Source organism: Gallinula chloropus, assembly GCF_964237585.1.
Source record: "Gallinula chloropus genome assembly, chromosome: 14".
Taxonomy (NCBI): domain Eukaryota; kingdom Metazoa; phylum Chordata; class Aves; order Gruiformes; family Rallidae; genus Gallinula; species Gallinula chloropus.
In genome coordinates, this window is record NC_140099.1 from 13070936 (window position 1) to 13088461 (window position 17526).

A 17526-nucleotide genomic window follows, 5' to 3' on the forward strand; every position below is an offset into this window, starting at 1 on the left:
CAGGTTTGAAAAGAACGTCCATGGTGAAGCTGCTATATGCAGAAATAATAAAAAATAGGCCTTTTTTTAATGTTAAAGCAACCTGCCTTTTCTCCTACCCCTTTTTCAGGAGGGCTCAAGTGTAGTTGAGGTCCCGAGTCATAACTGCCAACTTGGCTGCTTTTGAAGCAGCGATGGGAGGTTTAGTTGTTATTCGTGCACCAACAGGTAGGTAATTTGTAACTAGTGTTGGCTTTCCAGCAAAAATGGTAATGAGTGATAACTGTTGGTCATTGTAATTGGTATAGGTTTGTTTGTTGGTTGGTTTTTTTTTTTCTGTTTTGTTTTGGTTTGGTTTTTAATTCTAGTCCTTCCTCTACTTAGTTCATACATATTATTGATGATATTAATTGAAATGAAAAGCAGGTATGTGAGCAGAACTTCCCCCTCCTCGTGAATGTTCTTGCTACTATATACAGATTGAATTTCATCACCATTTCACATTTCCTTTCTAAACTTATGGATCTGACCTTTCTAGCAGGACAGTGGTGGAGATTCTCCAACAAGTATTGAAAGCATGTTGTGATGACTGTGTGCAGATTTGGCCTTTTTTCTTCATTATATACTTCATCCAGACTAGAAGAACCGTAGTTCACCAGACATGAATACATCTTAATTATCAGAAGGAATAAGCCACATCTGTTTGGTTATTTGAGCATTCTGGACTTTTATTCATATTAAAAATAATCGGTAGATGTAGCAGAGAAGCAAGATCTGGTATTGTGATGAATGACCAGTACGAATCTGGTTAACGTGATTTCATGACATAGTTTTAGGTTGGAAACTGTGGTCAGTAGAGAGGTGTAAGTGGCTTGTGACAGTGCATAGTACACCTGGTACACATGCATCTGTTCATCCTTTTAGTTTAAAGCTGACGTAGCACCTTATTGCTGCTGCTATAATGAAGTGCTAGGGAAATGCCTTGTTAAAGTGTAGCTTAACATTATGAAAAACAAAACAGTAATTACAAGGCCTCACAAATGAAAAAGAAAACAAGAGGCTTATGACCATTTTGTAACACAGTTTGTCTTTGACCACCATGACCTGTCATTCACCTAGGCTTTGATGAGTAAACTAATCTGTTTGTGACCTTTTACAACCAGAATTAGAAGGAACAAGTGAAAAGGAAAGGGGAAAAAGACAAGAAGAGGAAAATAAAGGAGTGTCAAGACATGTTTTATCAATGTTCTGTCTCCATGTTTATCGATGTTTGTAATAAAAAAATTACACATGTGAGTAAACAACTACAGAGGAAAAAGAATTGTCATAAATGGGGAAATGTATTTCATGTTACCACTCTATCATGGTCCTTACTGTTAACTGGAAAAATTCAGTCAGCTTAATCCACTTCCATTTTATTCCTATTGGAAGTAGATAAAAGAAAGCAGCAGTACTTTTTTCATTCCAACAATTTAAATTTGTGCAAGAGGGACAATAAGGAGAAGTGGGTGCACACATGCAGTCTGTGCATGAGTGGGAGTAGAGAAAACAGCTTGCAACTTCTATTCCCACAATCTGCCTAAGGCAGCAATTCAGATAGACACAGAACTGAGGGACCACATTCATCTGAGTAGGAACCCCTCAGGGAAAGATGTCTACCACATATCCTTTCAATAGCATACAAATACAAGCAGATTGAGAAGTTACAGGCAATTAATTTGGAGTCCATATTCAAGCTGAGGATGAGGAGGAGGACTTGGCTCTGGTCAGACTTTGGAAGAGTGCTGAACTGCTGTGATGCACGTCTGTCAGCTCTGTGTGGGCTTCTGCACAGCACAGAAAGTCTGATTTCTGGCACCAAGAGTTAGCATCTGTTTCCAGTGGCTCCAGGCACAATCTTCCGGTTTCTGGTAGGGTCCTAATTACATAGTGTTTGTCCCAAGCTCCTCCATATGGTCGGAGACAACAGGCAGAAGTTGCAGCTACTATTGAAATGGCTGAAGACTGTCAGCTCTGTTGACTGAATTGTGGAGGAGATCCTCAGAAGCACTATTTCATCAATATTTGCTCTGCTTCCTCCTCTTTTCTTGTTGGTTCCAATTTTTATCAGGTCTGTTTAATGTTTAACAGTGAAAATGAAGCAGAAGATGATGTAGCAGTATAAGTAAGCATGGAGAACAGCACAGTCAGCTGAATGCAGCAAGGCTTCTGATTGTGTAAGTACTGCACAGACATTTTTCTTAGAAATTTGCACCTGATGTTTTCTGAGGTTGGTGGAATTTTCATGTTAGGTTAATTTAGTTTCTGTGTTTGTGACTTGGTTGTGTGTGAATGTTGCCATGAACTATTAATCAAGCAAACATGCAAGGGACCTGTGGGACCTGCTGTCCTGGGGGAATACGCTGAGCTTGAAATGAGAATAAAATAACCCTTGAAGTCATGTGGATTTATTAAGTAGTTGGTAAACCAGAATGCTGATGAAATAACTTTTTTAGGTAGAAAACAGCCTTCATGGTGACTTGAAATTAGCATAATCCCACTAGTGACTGAACAACCAAGTCCGATTTATAAACTCTTCTGGTGACTTAATGTATGAAACAACCATTCAATTGCTAAGGCCAGGCTCTTTAATTAGGACTGGTGTGAGTGTAGGGGATGGGTGGAAGGCCACAATTTAAATGTAATTACCCCTTTTATTCCCATAGGCAAACTAATCTGTGGTTTGGCAAAGAATTTTTTTCTGAATTTCCAATTTGCATATAAAGAATACAGCCCAGATTTAATAAAGCCTTTCCAATTTCTTCAGCTTTGACATGGTAACAAAAAATATTCATGTCAGGAATTTTCTAATTTCAAAATGTTGAAATTACTGTAATTAACATCTGTAAAGGGAAAAGTATGTGGGGAAAATTATGTGACAATATTCAACATTTTCCAGCTCCTGGTAGAAGTACTTCTTTAACATTTTTAAGGACAAGTGTGATACTAAAAGAAGTTTTTTAACTGATCCGTTACAGTAGAACTTAAAACAGAGCCATGCCTAATATAAGCTTGCTGAAGACAAATAATGCTATCCTTTAGAAGTACTTTGAAATTTAGTTTAATCTCTGTTTGGACACTGGAAGTGGTCATGGACAGATAAAAATATTCTATTTTTATCTTAAGTGTCCAATATCTCAAATAACTAGAGAAAAGCAGTCTATGAAATGTTCAACAGCAAGTACTTTTGAAATGCTCTGTACTATATGGTTGTTTCATTTCTCTGCAATACATAAAGGTTTTTTGGCTGGGGGAAGAGGGAGAGTTCTGCTTAGAAGAGATGCAAACAAGTGTATCATATTCCAGTCTAGGGCCCTACTCCATCTTTTGGTTGAGGAAAATAAATTTTATTTAGTGTTACCCCTTCTCATTGCAGTTCACTGCAGTAGTCACTGTCTGCTTTTACACATACCCAGCAGACTCAGATCCTAGGAATATGAAGACACACAGCTTGTATATTCCTTTCCAATAAAAACAAGACAGAGCACCATACCAATTGAAAAAATTAAGTAGCTGGCTAATCACCAAGAATCACAGAACTTGAGCTGTCCTCAGAAACTCTAAATCTTGTTTAGATAGTAGATACAGTCATCCTCCACATCTAGAAATGAATACAGGACCAAGAGAACTTCACCTTGTCGGGAAATGGGAAAAAGCAGTCTGGAAGAGAAGGATACAGACAAGTTGTGTTGGTGGGAAAGGAGTAGAAGAGGAGTCATTACAGTAGAATAGTTCTAGAAATGTTTTCACCTAGAAGCTGTGAGTGCAAAAAGCTTGTTTTCATAGATAGCTTGTTGCGAACGCCTCCCCAGAATAGTAGGGAGCTGAAGAGACTTGTTCTAACTCCCATGGAGGGTAGGAGGGTCATGTGAAGTGTATCTTGTTGGCATTAGGAGAACAAGCATAGCAAAGAAACTGGTCATTTCCAAGAGGATTAATCTGAGTGCCCTTGGATTTCCAAATGTGATCTGTGCTCCTCTTTTCCTCTTGAACCCAGGTCTTTCATCTGTCTCTGGAGGGAGCCATACATCTCACACAGGTTAGCCTATGGTGAGGAGCAAGCCACCATTTAACAAGTTATAAACACTTACTGGAGCCCCCCAAAAGAGGGTCCTTTTTTCCCAAACATACACCTCATTATCTGTTGCAAACCTGCTGCTTCCCATATGCCTTTATGCCTGCCTCTGAGTTCTGTGCTGCCATGGCACAGGATGCTTCAGGCTTTTGCCTTGAATTTTGCCTTGAAATTTATGTAGATGACTTTCATCCATCACTTGTCATCTGGGCCAGTGGTTGGCCCTGTGAGTAAGTAAGCATGAAATAAATAAGGGTGTGAATTTAACAAGAACTGGATAGTCCATGATAGCTGTCTGTGTGCTGCTGCCCTGATGAAAGTGAAGGAATTCATCCTACTTCCTGACATTTCCCAAACTGCATTTGGGCAGGTACTGTGGAATATTTGATGTCTTTGAAATCCACACCCTGTCTTGCCTCATGGCAACTTGTTTGTTTAGATATACCCTGTAGGAAACAATGATCCAAGGAAGATAACATCGTTGTTAATAGAGATTACTATGGACTTTGTCTCTATACTTTCATTCTCAATGAAGAAGAGAATTGCCTTATCAGGGCAGTTACAATAAATGTTATGGGTTTATTATGCTTGACATTTTAATTTATAATTTGGTTGATTTTATTTATGACATTTTACATTCTCTCCATGGGCACTTTATATATCTCATGTATATTAGATCCTCACAGTTGCACTATGTAATATTTATGCTAACAAACTATTCATTATTTCTTACTACCAAGCTCATCATTACCATCTGCTCATCTAATGACTGTTTGTTTTGTGACAGAATAATTTGAAAAGAAGATGAAGTATCTCCTGTGCCTGTGTTTACTCCTTGGTGTTCTTTGTGCCGTAACCCATTGCCACCAAGAAGACATTTGCCATGAAGTCAATAATACGAATCTGCGTGATGGAAGAGAAAATTTATTAACATGTAACTGTGACAAGCAAGGCTCAAGATATGCAGATTTTGTGTTTAGATTTTACAAGCAAGCTATATCAAAAAGACCTGATGAAAATGTTTTCTTTTCTCCCATGAGCATCTCCACTGCCTTTGCCATGCTGGCTGTTGGTGCTAAGTCAACCACCCTGTCTCAGATTTTTGAAGGACTGGGCTTTGATGGTCTGACTGAGACTCGCATACATGATATACATGAAAGTTTTCATAAAGTTTTAGCAGTACTGAACTGTGCTGATGTTAACATCACATTAAATATAGGGAATGCTCTTTTTACAGCTATTGGCTATGAACCACAGGAGAAATTTTTACAAAATACTAAACAATTCTATGATGCAGAATTTTTTTCTAGCAATTTCCATAAACCAGAAGAAGCTACAAAGCAAATAAATAAATATGCAGAGGATAAAACCAAGGGGAAAATTCCCGAATTAATTGATCGTCTTGATCCAAGTACTGTACTGGTTCTTGTTAACTACATTTATTTTAAAGGTAAGATACTTAACGTAATATTGCAATAGGTCATTTTGATGCAAAACAAAAATTGGAGGGAAGCCTTGATGACTTATTAGAAGAGTGACTATTTATGAAATAAATGGCCTGCACAGGACCTTCAAAGTAAAGATTACATGTACCCAAAAGCAGGTATCTAATTGCTGAGAAATATCGTCCCGCTCTAGTGGACTGCCTCATAGCCAAGGACTCACTGCACAGTCTTGCTGGTCTGAGAACATAATCACTAAAGATGTTTCCAAGATCTCTATGCTGACTGTATGTGCCAGTTAAACTTACTGGACTGATGTCCTTGCACTTCCAGGGTCCCCAGTATTATGACAGATCTACTAAGTACGCTGCATGAAAACTTGAGACATAGCACTTTGAGGGTCTGTTCTTCTGGAACCCTGCTTGAATGTTAGGATCCTTTATCCTCCTGATGAATTCCTCACCAGCTGAGTGCAGTCAGCTTGCATCAGGTACAGCCTAGCAGGAAACACAACAAGATCCTGTGACTGAATAAGTGGTTGAATTTCAATGTCATAAAGGTACAATTGATGGGAACATACTTCTCCAAGAGGACTCACTCGATTGGTCCTCATCAACCTCTGTCTGCTTTTCAGCTGAATAGGACTTACTGAAGCTAACTATGCTGAACTTACCGCACACCTGAAATACTTCATTGTGCATTATGCAGGAGATTATTTAGTGATACTCTTCTCCCACAAACAACCCTACAGTGTCCTATCATATAAGTTGGGCTGATTTTTATCTGACATTTTTATAATCACCATATGTTTGTTTTCTCTTTTCCCCCATTAGCTGCCTGGGAAAAGCATTTTGATCCTTTGCGTACATATGAGGATGATTTTTTTGTGAACACAAATGCATCTGTTAGAGTCAACATGATGCAGCGTGACAGTAACTATGACACTTACTATGACCAGGATCTTTCTTGTGAGGTGGTAGAACTGCCTTACCAGGGCACTGCACGAGCATTGCTCATCCTGCCCGATGATGGAAAGATGGAGCAAGTGGAAAATGGTATCTCCACGGAAACCATTTGCAAATGGCATAGCAAACTTGAGAGCAGGTAACTCTAGGTAGATGGATTATTATATTTGGGGACATCATGCCCGGATTTCATAAAGTGGGATTTTTAAGTGATTCTCAAGACAAATCAGAGCAGAGCATAACTGATAAGTAACCGTAGAGTGTCTGACCTGACAGAAGGGCACATAGCATTGTAACAACTGCTTTAAGACTTGATGGCTACCTTTTGGCTACCATAGCTCTTCTTTCATGATCATATAATCATAGAATCATAGGGGTTGGAAGGGACCTCAAGAGATGATTGGGTCTAACCCCCCTGCCAAAGCAACTCCCCAGCTCATATTGCACAGATAGGCATCCAGAAGGGTCTTGAATATCTCCAGAGATGAAGACTCCACACCCCCTGGGCAGCCTGTCCCAGGGCTCCCTCACCCTCACTGGGGAAAAGTTCTTCCCCATGTTGGTGTGGAACTTCCTGTGCTCCAACTTGCAGCCATTGCCCCTTGTTCTGTCCCCACAGACACTGAAAAGGGGCTGGCCATTTCCCCCTGCATCCCATACTTCAGATATTTATGAACATTAATAAGGTCCCCCCTTAGTCTTATTTTCTCTAGGCTGAACAGTTTGTTTCATTGTGTCTTAGATTTTACCCTCATTTTCCCTGGTTTTCCTTATTTTAGCCTTTCCACCACTGTTCTACCTACTCTCTGTAGCGCTCTAGCCACAAAGCTCTGCTAGATGGGCATACATTAGCACTGGGATGTAAAAGCTGCATGGAAGAAATTAGCTGGTTTTTCGAAAATCAAAGAGAGAACGTAGGTAGAAGAAGATGGCAGATTCTGGCTGGATGTCTGAATTGCTCAGGGAATATGAATGCTACCATCATAAATATTAGTAATCAAAAAATGTTTTCACCAAATTGCATACAGTCCAGCCTGCTGGCTGAAACAAGGCTGCAAACCCTCATTGCTGTTTCGCTTTCTTTGTTCAACAGGAGATTAGATCTGCGATTGCCAAAGTTTTCTATTAGTGGGTCTTATGATGTTAAAGACCTGTTCAAGGACATGGGTATTACTGATGTGTTCTCTAGTAATGCTGATCTGTCTGGAATTAGTGGCAGCCGTAACCTTCAGGTTTCACAAGTAAGTGAACAGAGGTGATGATGGGGTGGAGGAGGTTGGTTGCTCGATCAATGATATCTGGGGCTTTTAAAGACTTGCTTTCCCTCCTTCTTCTACTGAAATTATAAGGAAAACTCACAATGATATGTAGGAGCTTGCTTAGTAATTGTGCTTTTCTACAGAGAGGGTCAGCTGTCCCACCTTTAATTATTTTAATATTGCTATTAAAAGGCTGGGTATTAAGTACACGGAAAAGTTGGACAAGATTTTAAATTATGTCTTGGCAGTGGAATATGATTTTTGACATGTGATTATGTCAAGTAAATTATAAACGGGAGTATATTGTTATATTTGTATTGATTGGTACCCATTTTTTCAATAGTCTCAATTTTTCCAGGAAACTTCCAGTTGCAGTAGCAGAATTTCACCATGTTAGTTTAAGCAACCATAGAATCATAGAAACTTTTAATGTGGCAAGGCTGCCAAATACTGTATCAGTATTTGAATAGAATTCTTCCATTAACCTTGGAATAACAAAGAAAATGTTGCTAGTGGAAGTCCAAACCATCTGAGAAAGTTAGACAGCAAATGCATAGACTGTTGTTATCCCCCTCTACTCAGCACTGGAGAGGCTGCATCTACAGTTCATACATTTTTATCTCTGGCCCTCTTCATTCAGTCCTGATGTGGAAAACACTCCTGTTGCAGGCTGTTGGAGATTAACCATACAAGAAAGTTTGGTCCACTGAATTTTATCAGTCCTTTCTTCTCCTGAACATTCCATAAGTGTGTTTATCTTCACCACCTGCTTGCTGTCCCATAACAAACCACTGATTTGCTCCTTTTTCCTGCAGGCAATTCACAAGGCTGTCCTGGAAGTTGATGAGGCTGGAACTGAGGCTGCAGGAGCCACAGCCATAATTCTTAACAGACTCCTTCGTCCTACTGTTACCATCAAATTCAATAAACCCTTCATCATACTCATTTCTGACAAAGCAACCGGCACCAGACTTTTCATGGGGAAAATTGTAGATCCTACTAAGAAGTAATTGCTGAGTAGCTGGGCATGTTGGTATTCCACGTTAGCTACATTGGCTACAGTGTTCACACACGTGGGTTACTTAGTGCTACTAACTACTCTCTGATTTAGGAATATTCAGAAGTAAATGAGGAATTATCTCATCAAATAAAAAAAAAAAAGTAAAAAGAAACCCATCAACTTTCAGTTTTTAAATGTAACATTTTCCACCAATTCAAGTTTTTAACACATTTTCTAAATTTTCCTTGGAAGACAAGGGGTTTTGTTAAGTCTGATGTTATTTTTACAAGTGAATTCTCTCTGCTGAGTAGTTTTGTCCTGATTGCTTTCAGTTGTGGGTTACTCAACAAAAGCTTTATCCCAAGAAGTAATAAGTCCCTTGCAATTCTGTCTTCTCCAGGACTTGTTGACAATCAGTATTAACTTGAGCTGACCCCTACAGACTCCTTTCTTCCTTCCATAGCTCTTTGCTTCCTAGGCCATTGTTGTTCACCCTCAACCAACCTCACATGTTCCAACTCTTTGCATAGGACATCTTAAAAAAACACTGACAAAAAAGAGAAAATTGCTGAGACAATAGACTTACTCTGCTGCAGGACTCACTGTGTCTTTTTGCAGTCTGCAGGTTCAGCAAAAAAATTGAGACAATGATATTAGGCAGAAATTATAAAAGAATTGCCTTGCAACAATGTCATCCATGAATTATTGCTGTGGCTGATGAGTAAAATAAAGATTGTTATTTAAATCCATCACCTAAGGACTGGCACCAGTCTCTTGCTATCATTCTATAAATGCTTTAAAATCAACAAAAACTTTCATTCACTTTCATTGGCATAGCAGTGTGTCTGTAAAATATGTTTTAAAGGCCGTTCTATGAGTCCAACTTTTCTCATATGGAGATGGCGATTATTTGCATTCTCTCCTTATGTACCTACCTGGGTAAAACCTGTTTTTAAGGAATACGTGAACAATCCCTTGCTGTAGTGGGTCTTCAGATCACCTGCTTACTGAAATGGAGCACTGGGGCCCAGTGTTCAGCCTCTATAGCAAAACCTGTATCGTGGAGCTGCTGTCCCAGGCTGACTCCTGCTGTGGAAGCTGCTGTCCTGCTGCATTGCTTTGGCTTGTGTCATCGCACATATACCCTGGATAAGTTTTTTACAAGTGGAATTTAGTCCTCGTCTCTGGGAAGATGATGCTTCTGAATGTACATTGCTCATTTCTGCTGTGGTCCTGGTAATGTGCTGTGAGGACAATGCAAGCCCCAAATCAACAAGCAAGTACCCCACCCCTGACATCTCACTGGCCCTTTAACCTGTTCTTACAATCTAGTCCATTTTGCACAGAGGAGCTTTACTGAGACCATTCAATGCTTGTAGCAGGGGTCTGGTGTATGGGTGGTTGTGCTTCTTACTCAAGGGCACGTGGAGACTGCTGTCTTATGAGTCCCTTTGCTCCAAGCTGCAAGAACTCAGTGGAAGCCCTGAGCTATTGCTTCTGCTGGGGCAAGATACCGTCACTCAGTGGACTGTGTGAAGCAGCGGCTTTTACAGAGTTGAGATCAATGATAACCTGGAGTGGCGTGAAGCAGCCTGCTCTGTGGCGGCTGTACAAACTCAACAAGAGCTGGGAGCAGCTTGGGTCACATCCCACCCAGATAAATCAGTGCACCAGTACTGATTAGAAGGTAGGATGGCGAGATTTTTATCAGAGAGGGGTTGCAGAAAAACAGGTTCTCACTCTATTGCTAAAGGAAGAATCTCAGGGTTGCTAGGACAGAGCAGAGGCTTTGGGAAATAACACATGGAGCAACTTCCCACCTCATCTACCCTCCAGGCCTTGGCTTTTGAGAGTGGATGCAAGGAAATTCAGGAGGAGAGCTACACTGGAAGTTTTTACACTGGAGTGTTCGGAGTGACTGCTCCTGGCAAAAGTATCAAACCTTTGGATGCTGGATGAGTTTTGAAGGTATCTACCAACTTATGGGATATCACCACAGTTGTTGTCCAGTTGAAGATCTTTATGCTCCAGATCAACAGGTTGGCCAGAGCTGCCGCAAGAAACTGGAGAGGGAAAAGGGATTATCCCAAATCATTCTGGAAGGGGAAGATGGGATGGCAGGAAACAAATTCTTCTTGTTCTGTATATAAGTTGAAGGCATAAAACTGCCTGTAGTTCATAGTATGGAGATCCATAGAGCATGGGGGCTAAACAAATATGTCTTATGCTGTTCTCAGCATAGTCCTGATGATGTTCTTTAGGAACTGGGCAATTCTGTAAAGTTTTTGTGTGTCTGTGTAGGGTGGGGAGGGGGGAGGAGGGTGCAGTTTGTCCTAATTCCAAGAAAATCTAATTGCATTGGTCAGCATTGCATCATTTGTCCTTATTGGTTTTGTCTACCTTAATGTGTGACAGAATGTTCCTCTTTATGCTGTTGAGTTGTATTAATGGTAGAGAATGAAAGGAAAGATGCTGACAGACATAAGCTAACATTTTTATTTAGGTACTGTGTATTCATTCTATATGTGGTAAACACATATATTTTATGGTGTCTTTCATTCATTTGCATGTGAGTTTATTAACACCTTTCAGTCTTCCACAACAAAACCAGACCAGGACAGTTTAATCCCACACATGAATTCTGTCTGTCTATGGAACACCTGGAACCAAACTAAACTCTCAAAGACGACTAGACCTTCTTTATATGCTACTAAGTGTTGTCCACCAGAAGGGGACAACACAGCTTAGGGTCGAGTATGTGACCCCCTATCATAAACATCCAAGATAAATTACTTGCTGTGGGCCCATTAGCCCTTACCAGAAATGCTTACAAAAAGCTCTGAGGAAAAGGATTTACCTAAAGAAAGCATATTTCAGCTGAGAACCCCTCTGTAGGAATATGAACCCACGGGGGTGGGTCCCTGAAGGGCAGCCTAGCTGTGCCCCAGCAGACCTGAGTGCCAGACTTCACCTGACAGCCTCTAAACCATGGGGGAGGCAGTAAATTTGTTCTACCTGACCTTGTTTATGGTCCACAGTGACTCTGTTTGCTCATGAGATAGCTGCTGTCAGTAAAGCTCTTTGCTTTGTCGCATGGCAGAGTCCAGGTAGCATGTTGTCACAAACCACAAAGCAGTGGGATTTCAGGTCTAATATGGTATGCATACAATGCATTTTACCTTTCATCAGGAAGGAAAGGAGATGACTCAGTGCCAAAAGGCACAAAACAATCATGCAATCACTGAAATACCAGTTGCTCACATAAGCCATGCTATTCAGATGCTACCAGTACTTTGGACTTTCCATTTTTATTCCTAGCTATATGATTTGAGCCTCAACTCTGGTGTCTGGAGAACTTGCCCTTGAATAGGCACACCAGCCTTCCTCTTACAACAACGTCATCCATTCAGCCCTTGATTGCTGCTACTATTTCAAGAAAATGCGAATTCACCCAGATGTAAGCCAAACCCATTCTAATTATTTCAATAGACTGAATACAACAAAAGCAGCAGGCTTTTCCCTTGTCCTCACACTCATTTTAAGCAGAAAATCTCTAAGGTCTTAAAACCCAGGTAATTATGATAGTTCCTGAGCTGGGTGGGTTTTGTTCCTGAGAACCAGGAGTACTGGCATGGCAGCTATAGGGCAGTCTCAGTGTCTCACAACCCAGCTGTCCTGGTTTTGGTCAGGATGGAGTTAATTTCATTTGTAACAGCGGATGAATGCTGTGTTTGAGAGTAAAATGGGAGTAGTGCTGATAACACCCTGATGTTTCTAGTTGCTGTCAGACAGTCAAGGACTTTCTCAGCTCTTCATGAGAAAGGAGGGGCGAAGCCAGGACAGGTGACCGAGCTGACCAAAGAGAGTATTCCACGCCAGTTACGTCCTGCCCAGGATATCGGGGGGCTGATGGGAGGAAGGCCTAGGGCGGCTCTGGGACGCGCGGTTCTTGGGGGACGGTCGGGTTCTGGGACGGCTCTGGGTGGCACGGCCTGAGTTGTGTGGTTCGGTGAGAAACTGCATTGTGTAGCAACAGCTTCATATATTTTGCTTTGAAGTCCTGTTAGCATTGTTACATTGTATCTTTCTGTTATCTTAGTAAACTATCCTTATCCCAACCCACGGGCCTCTTAATTTCTTGATTTTGGGGTTATTTGCCCCTTTCTCTTCCTTTTCCCTTCCCTTACTTCTCATCCCCCCCTCCCCTTCCCTTTAACCTGCTCTTTTCCTTTAAGGAGCAGGCAGCTGCGTGGATCTTGGCCCTCAGCCGGGTGAAACCACGACACCAGCTCATTCCTTGATATGTGTCTAGGAAACCTTTGGAGATATAAAAACCCTCTTAACAGTGTTAATTCCTAATTCAGCATTGAAATCTTGGCCCCAAAGCACAGAGACACTAGTTTCATAGCAGAAAAATGTGCAAGAGAACCACAAACATTTTAAAATTAAAATGTTTCACTGAAAGCTCTAAATATTTACTGCATTGGGAGCTAATGAGTGCAAATTCTCAAGAGACAAAGGAGCATGAAGACCACCATGGGCTATGTATCTCTGAGTCCTGTGACACATCCTCTGAATCTTACTCATCCATCCAACACACCCTGCTCAGTAGTGCACCTCTGCCCTTACCCACATGGGGCTGCTTTCTTTAGGTTTAAACTGAGCACATGAATGATTATCCTAAATTCCCTGTAAGCACTTAGTCAGAAAAGACCGATCTGGAAATATCCTTTATTAAGTTCCAGTCTCACTTATAACAGAGAATCCATTTTTTTAAAAATAAAAAAAAATGGAATTTTACTTTCCTCAGACTAACAGTTTTAAAGAAAACAATACAATTCATTCATTTCATGTAGATGTCCTTGGGTAAGATTAATACACAAACTCAGCTTAGCACTGATGCTGCAAATAACTTTGCTGACTTCTTGAAAAGGAGAATTTCCATGATGAAAGTAGCTTTCCAGATCAATCCTACCCCTAGAGATTAATTTTTTAGAGGTGAATTGGGATGATTTATACAAATGAGTCTTTATTTCTCTTACTCTTGATTGCATTTAGTTTCTTTTCCATAAGCCATCTGGAAAAAAATACTTACGATTTATTACTTTACTGAACAATAAAGTATCCTTCATGGTTGGAAAACTTCTGTTAACAGCAATGTGATGCTTTTATGGAAGGTCTGAAGAAGGCTTTGCTGGTTTGTGCAAATATCTTATGAAAGAAGTTGTTACCCTGCTTACTATGTCTCATGTGGGAAACATAGACCACCTGGAAGATGCTCTGCTGAAGAAAACTGTTTGAAAGGGAAAACCAACATAGAATAAGATAATTCACCATGTGTTGTGGTTATCATAAAGACTTTGGTTGCTACCAGAAATGAAATGCTGAGCAAGAGAAAACATCTGTGCACAAAGCAGATGAAAGATGTAATGAAAAGTAGATCCTAAAATGTAAATGAATGCAAGAGAGGACATGCCTAGACCTCATTTTGATTTTCTGATCACAGTGATGCAAACTCTTTAGCCATCAATAAAAACTAGTGTCACGTATTCAAGGGACAGAGACTGGAATGTACATCTGGAATTTATTTTCTCTTCCTGTATCTTCTATCAAGTCTGAGCTCTATCGCTCTGCTAAACCTTAAGGATGAAATTTTCAGACATCTTGGACCCCAGTTTCCTCAGCCAGAGATTACTATCTCATGAGCATGCCTGTCATTGTGTCATTGCTGTGTCTCACAGTCTTGGTGTATTCACAGTTGTATCAGGGGTAACTGAGAAGAGGCATCAAAGAGAGGCAAATATGCTCCAACCCTTCTCGCTGCTTCTAGGTTGACAGAGTGGGAAAGATGGTGCAACAATTATGACAGAAAGCCTACGTAAGTACAGACTGAATATCAAAGTGCCTTGCAGAGACATGTTGATGTCAGCCATTGATGGAAATGGACTTGGGCTGACCAGCCAGAATGTGAGTTGCAGAGGGCTACCACACAGCCGCTTCCTTTCCCTCTGTTGAAACAAGGAAGAGAGTGGTTGTATTAAGCTATCCTAGTGACCCACCAGAATCCTCAACAGTCCAAAAGCTTACAGTGTCAGAGACTTGTTTAAGAAAAGGGATATGAGCAATGGAATCATAAAATGAACTTCATTTTATTGAACATAGTCATTCAGCTAGCTGATCTGCCTTCTGCTTCTTCACTATAGCCAACATTTTTAATCTATTAAATAAAAATTGTAACACTTTGCAAAGTTTAACCCTAATGCTTTCTATCCTATTTTGGGAGAAAAACATTCAAGCATAATTCTTAAATATCTATACAAGGGCTTTTCTTAGTGTTTGTTTAAGGCCATGTCTGCAAAAGAAAGATAAATAATGTAAGGCATCAATTCAAATTTAATTAAGAAAGCCAAGAGGTTTCTCTGTATAGACAATTTCATTCCAAAATAAGAGCTTTTATTCGCTGGTGAACTTGTCACTCTAAAAGTTGTTTGCATAAAAAGGTTTCCTTTACACCAGGAGAAGAATGTCTGTAGGAGAAATGCAACTTCTAAAATGCAATCTTTTCAGGATACCAATTATGATCTCTGCAAGAAACCAAGATTTTAGTGTGATTCTGATACACTGATTTCTGTAGGTTGAAGTGTGAGTATGGAGCCTCAAGTTCTGGGGATTATAGGAAAAGGAGCCCTGTGCCACCATCTTCTGGTAAAATCAAGGAATGGACATGACAATTTCTCATTTTGAAACCAGAAAGCACAGTAGCTTTCTGACTTGCTGTTACATTTGTCAGTGGGTATTTTAATTTTCTTGTTAAGTTTAGCTTAGGATTGGAGAAATGCTATACTTGAGCTGACTGTTGTCACTCAAGAGTAAGGGTTTGGTGTTATAGTAGGTAGTTCCTATGCAGATCAGATCAGCACTGGGAAAGGAAGAATATTAAATATTAGAAATTATTGGGAAAGAAAAAAGAACAAATGATAGGAACATTGTGCCACTGTCTAAATCTGTACATGTGGATTAAAGCATGTAATTCCAGTCCTATAATAACAGAAATTATAAATAAGAACTAGAAAATCTTTAGGAAAGGGTGGTAAGGTTAACCAAAACTCTGGAATAGCTTCTGTTTGAGATGAAAGGTCTTCAGCTTGGAAAAGAGACAACTTAGCATAAAAAAGGCAAAAATTCTTTCTGACACAGATTGGGTGAATGGAGACAATGATCATTACCACACCTAATGCCAGAGCTACAGACCAACACACAAAGCATGTTAGAGCCAGGTTCAACGCTAATAAAGAAGGAGCTAAAAGCTAATAAGCATATAGAGAGGAAGGAATTGAGTATTGTATTTCAAAATCTGTGAATATGATGGAGAGTGAAGGAACTTATACTTGCTCCCTGCAAGACAGACCTGGGCTGAGAGTACTTTCTGGAGACAGTGTTCAGCCTTTCCCCAAGGAATCAAAGTTCTTGAGCTCTCAACCGTCTCTTGCACTGCCAGACTAAGGCTTTTCTTATTGAGGGAAGATGTGAGCTAATATAATAGGAAGGTTGGAAAAGACCCATGTTTACCCAGATGGACAGGCTCCCTTTTATGATGAACAACAGATCAAACAGGTGTAATTTCGTAATTTTCCAGTTCTGTAATTCACTGTCCACCCTTAAAAAAAAACCTTTCAAAACTGCTTCTGCAGGAGTCCAGGCTAAGGCTCAAAGTCTCTCATTCATAATCCGACAATAATTTAAGTTTGAAGGATTGATGAGCTGCTCTGTTCTGGAATGATTACATATGGAGGTATAGGCCGTCTGCTTTACCAAGGTGGATTGTAGATCACAATGCTTCCCAGTCACTATTACTTCATATAAGCAATTGTTCTTTATATCCCATGCTTTTCTGTAGACTTGCTGGAACTGCTAACTGAATATTCACTCAAACCAATTTTGTCACAGTTCTTCAACAGATTTTATCAGGTAACTAGAGTAAAGCTGAGATTCAGGTATGTTAAGCTTTTAAAGTTGATTACTTCCAGTGATAACTATGAATGAATGACATGGAATCTCAGCTGAAAGATATGGTGATCTGGAATATGCAGTCTGGTTATCAACTGTTATAAAAGAGTTTTAGTGTTAAACATATTCATAATCCATCTTGAACTGCTAAATCATTCCTGCAAGTGCTGGGCTGTCCACAAATTCTTCCTAGAGATGACATAAGAGAAAAGCTAATGATTAAAATAGATATATGCCATTATTGAATGGTAATATAGGATATATTTGGTCTTCTTTTCATAATTAAACGTAAGAATGATGATAATATTGATGACAGTAAGAAATGCAGCTACATGAACTGTGAAAACTGAGAAAGCATGACTCTCATAACCTCAAATGTAAGGAAAATAAAACCACCAGCTTATTTTCCAGAGGAAAAATGTTTGTTTGTAACCACTTGCCCTCTGTCTGTGACCCTCCATAACAATGCAAGTTCCAGTTATGCTTAATGGAGAGGTAGGAGATCAGAAAACCGTTATGCTACCCTGAAAATCAGTGAAATCTTGTTTTTTGCTTGTTGCAGAGAAAGCAGACAGAACTCAGCTGCTTTAAAAGCTGCTGGGAGCAGCAGGTGATGAGTGTGTATCAAGCAGCCCCAGCCCTAGCCCTAGGCCCAGCTCCAGCTCCAGCTCCAGCACCAGCCCAAGCCCAGCTCTCTTGCCTGGTTGTCCTGGAGGCTGTGAAGTGAAGAGCTGTGGTTGTTGTGATGAGGAAAGTTATA

The 17526-nt window shown here is 40.1% G+C and overlaps 2 protein-coding genes across 2 annotated transcripts in view; both read left to right on the forward strand.

Moving 5' to 3' along the window:
- The window catches only part of LOC311197026 (uncharacterized protein), a gene marked incomplete at its 5' end in the record, with an annotated part of 56979 nt that overhangs the window by 16052 nt on the left and 23401 nt on the right, over nucleotides 1-17526 (forward strand).
- Nucleotides 4898-9525, forward strand: LOC311197052 (serine protease inhibitor A3M-like; the record flags this gene model as incomplete). Its single annotated transcript, XM_084270738.1, has 4 exons — nucleotides 4898-5543; nucleotides 6369-6639; nucleotides 7594-7741; nucleotides 8575-9525. The coding sequence occupies 4 exons, from the start codon at nucleotides 4898-4900 to the stop codon at nucleotides 8767-8769; spliced, it is 1260 nt and encodes a 419-aa protein (XP_084126864.1). The 3' UTR covers nucleotides 8770-9525.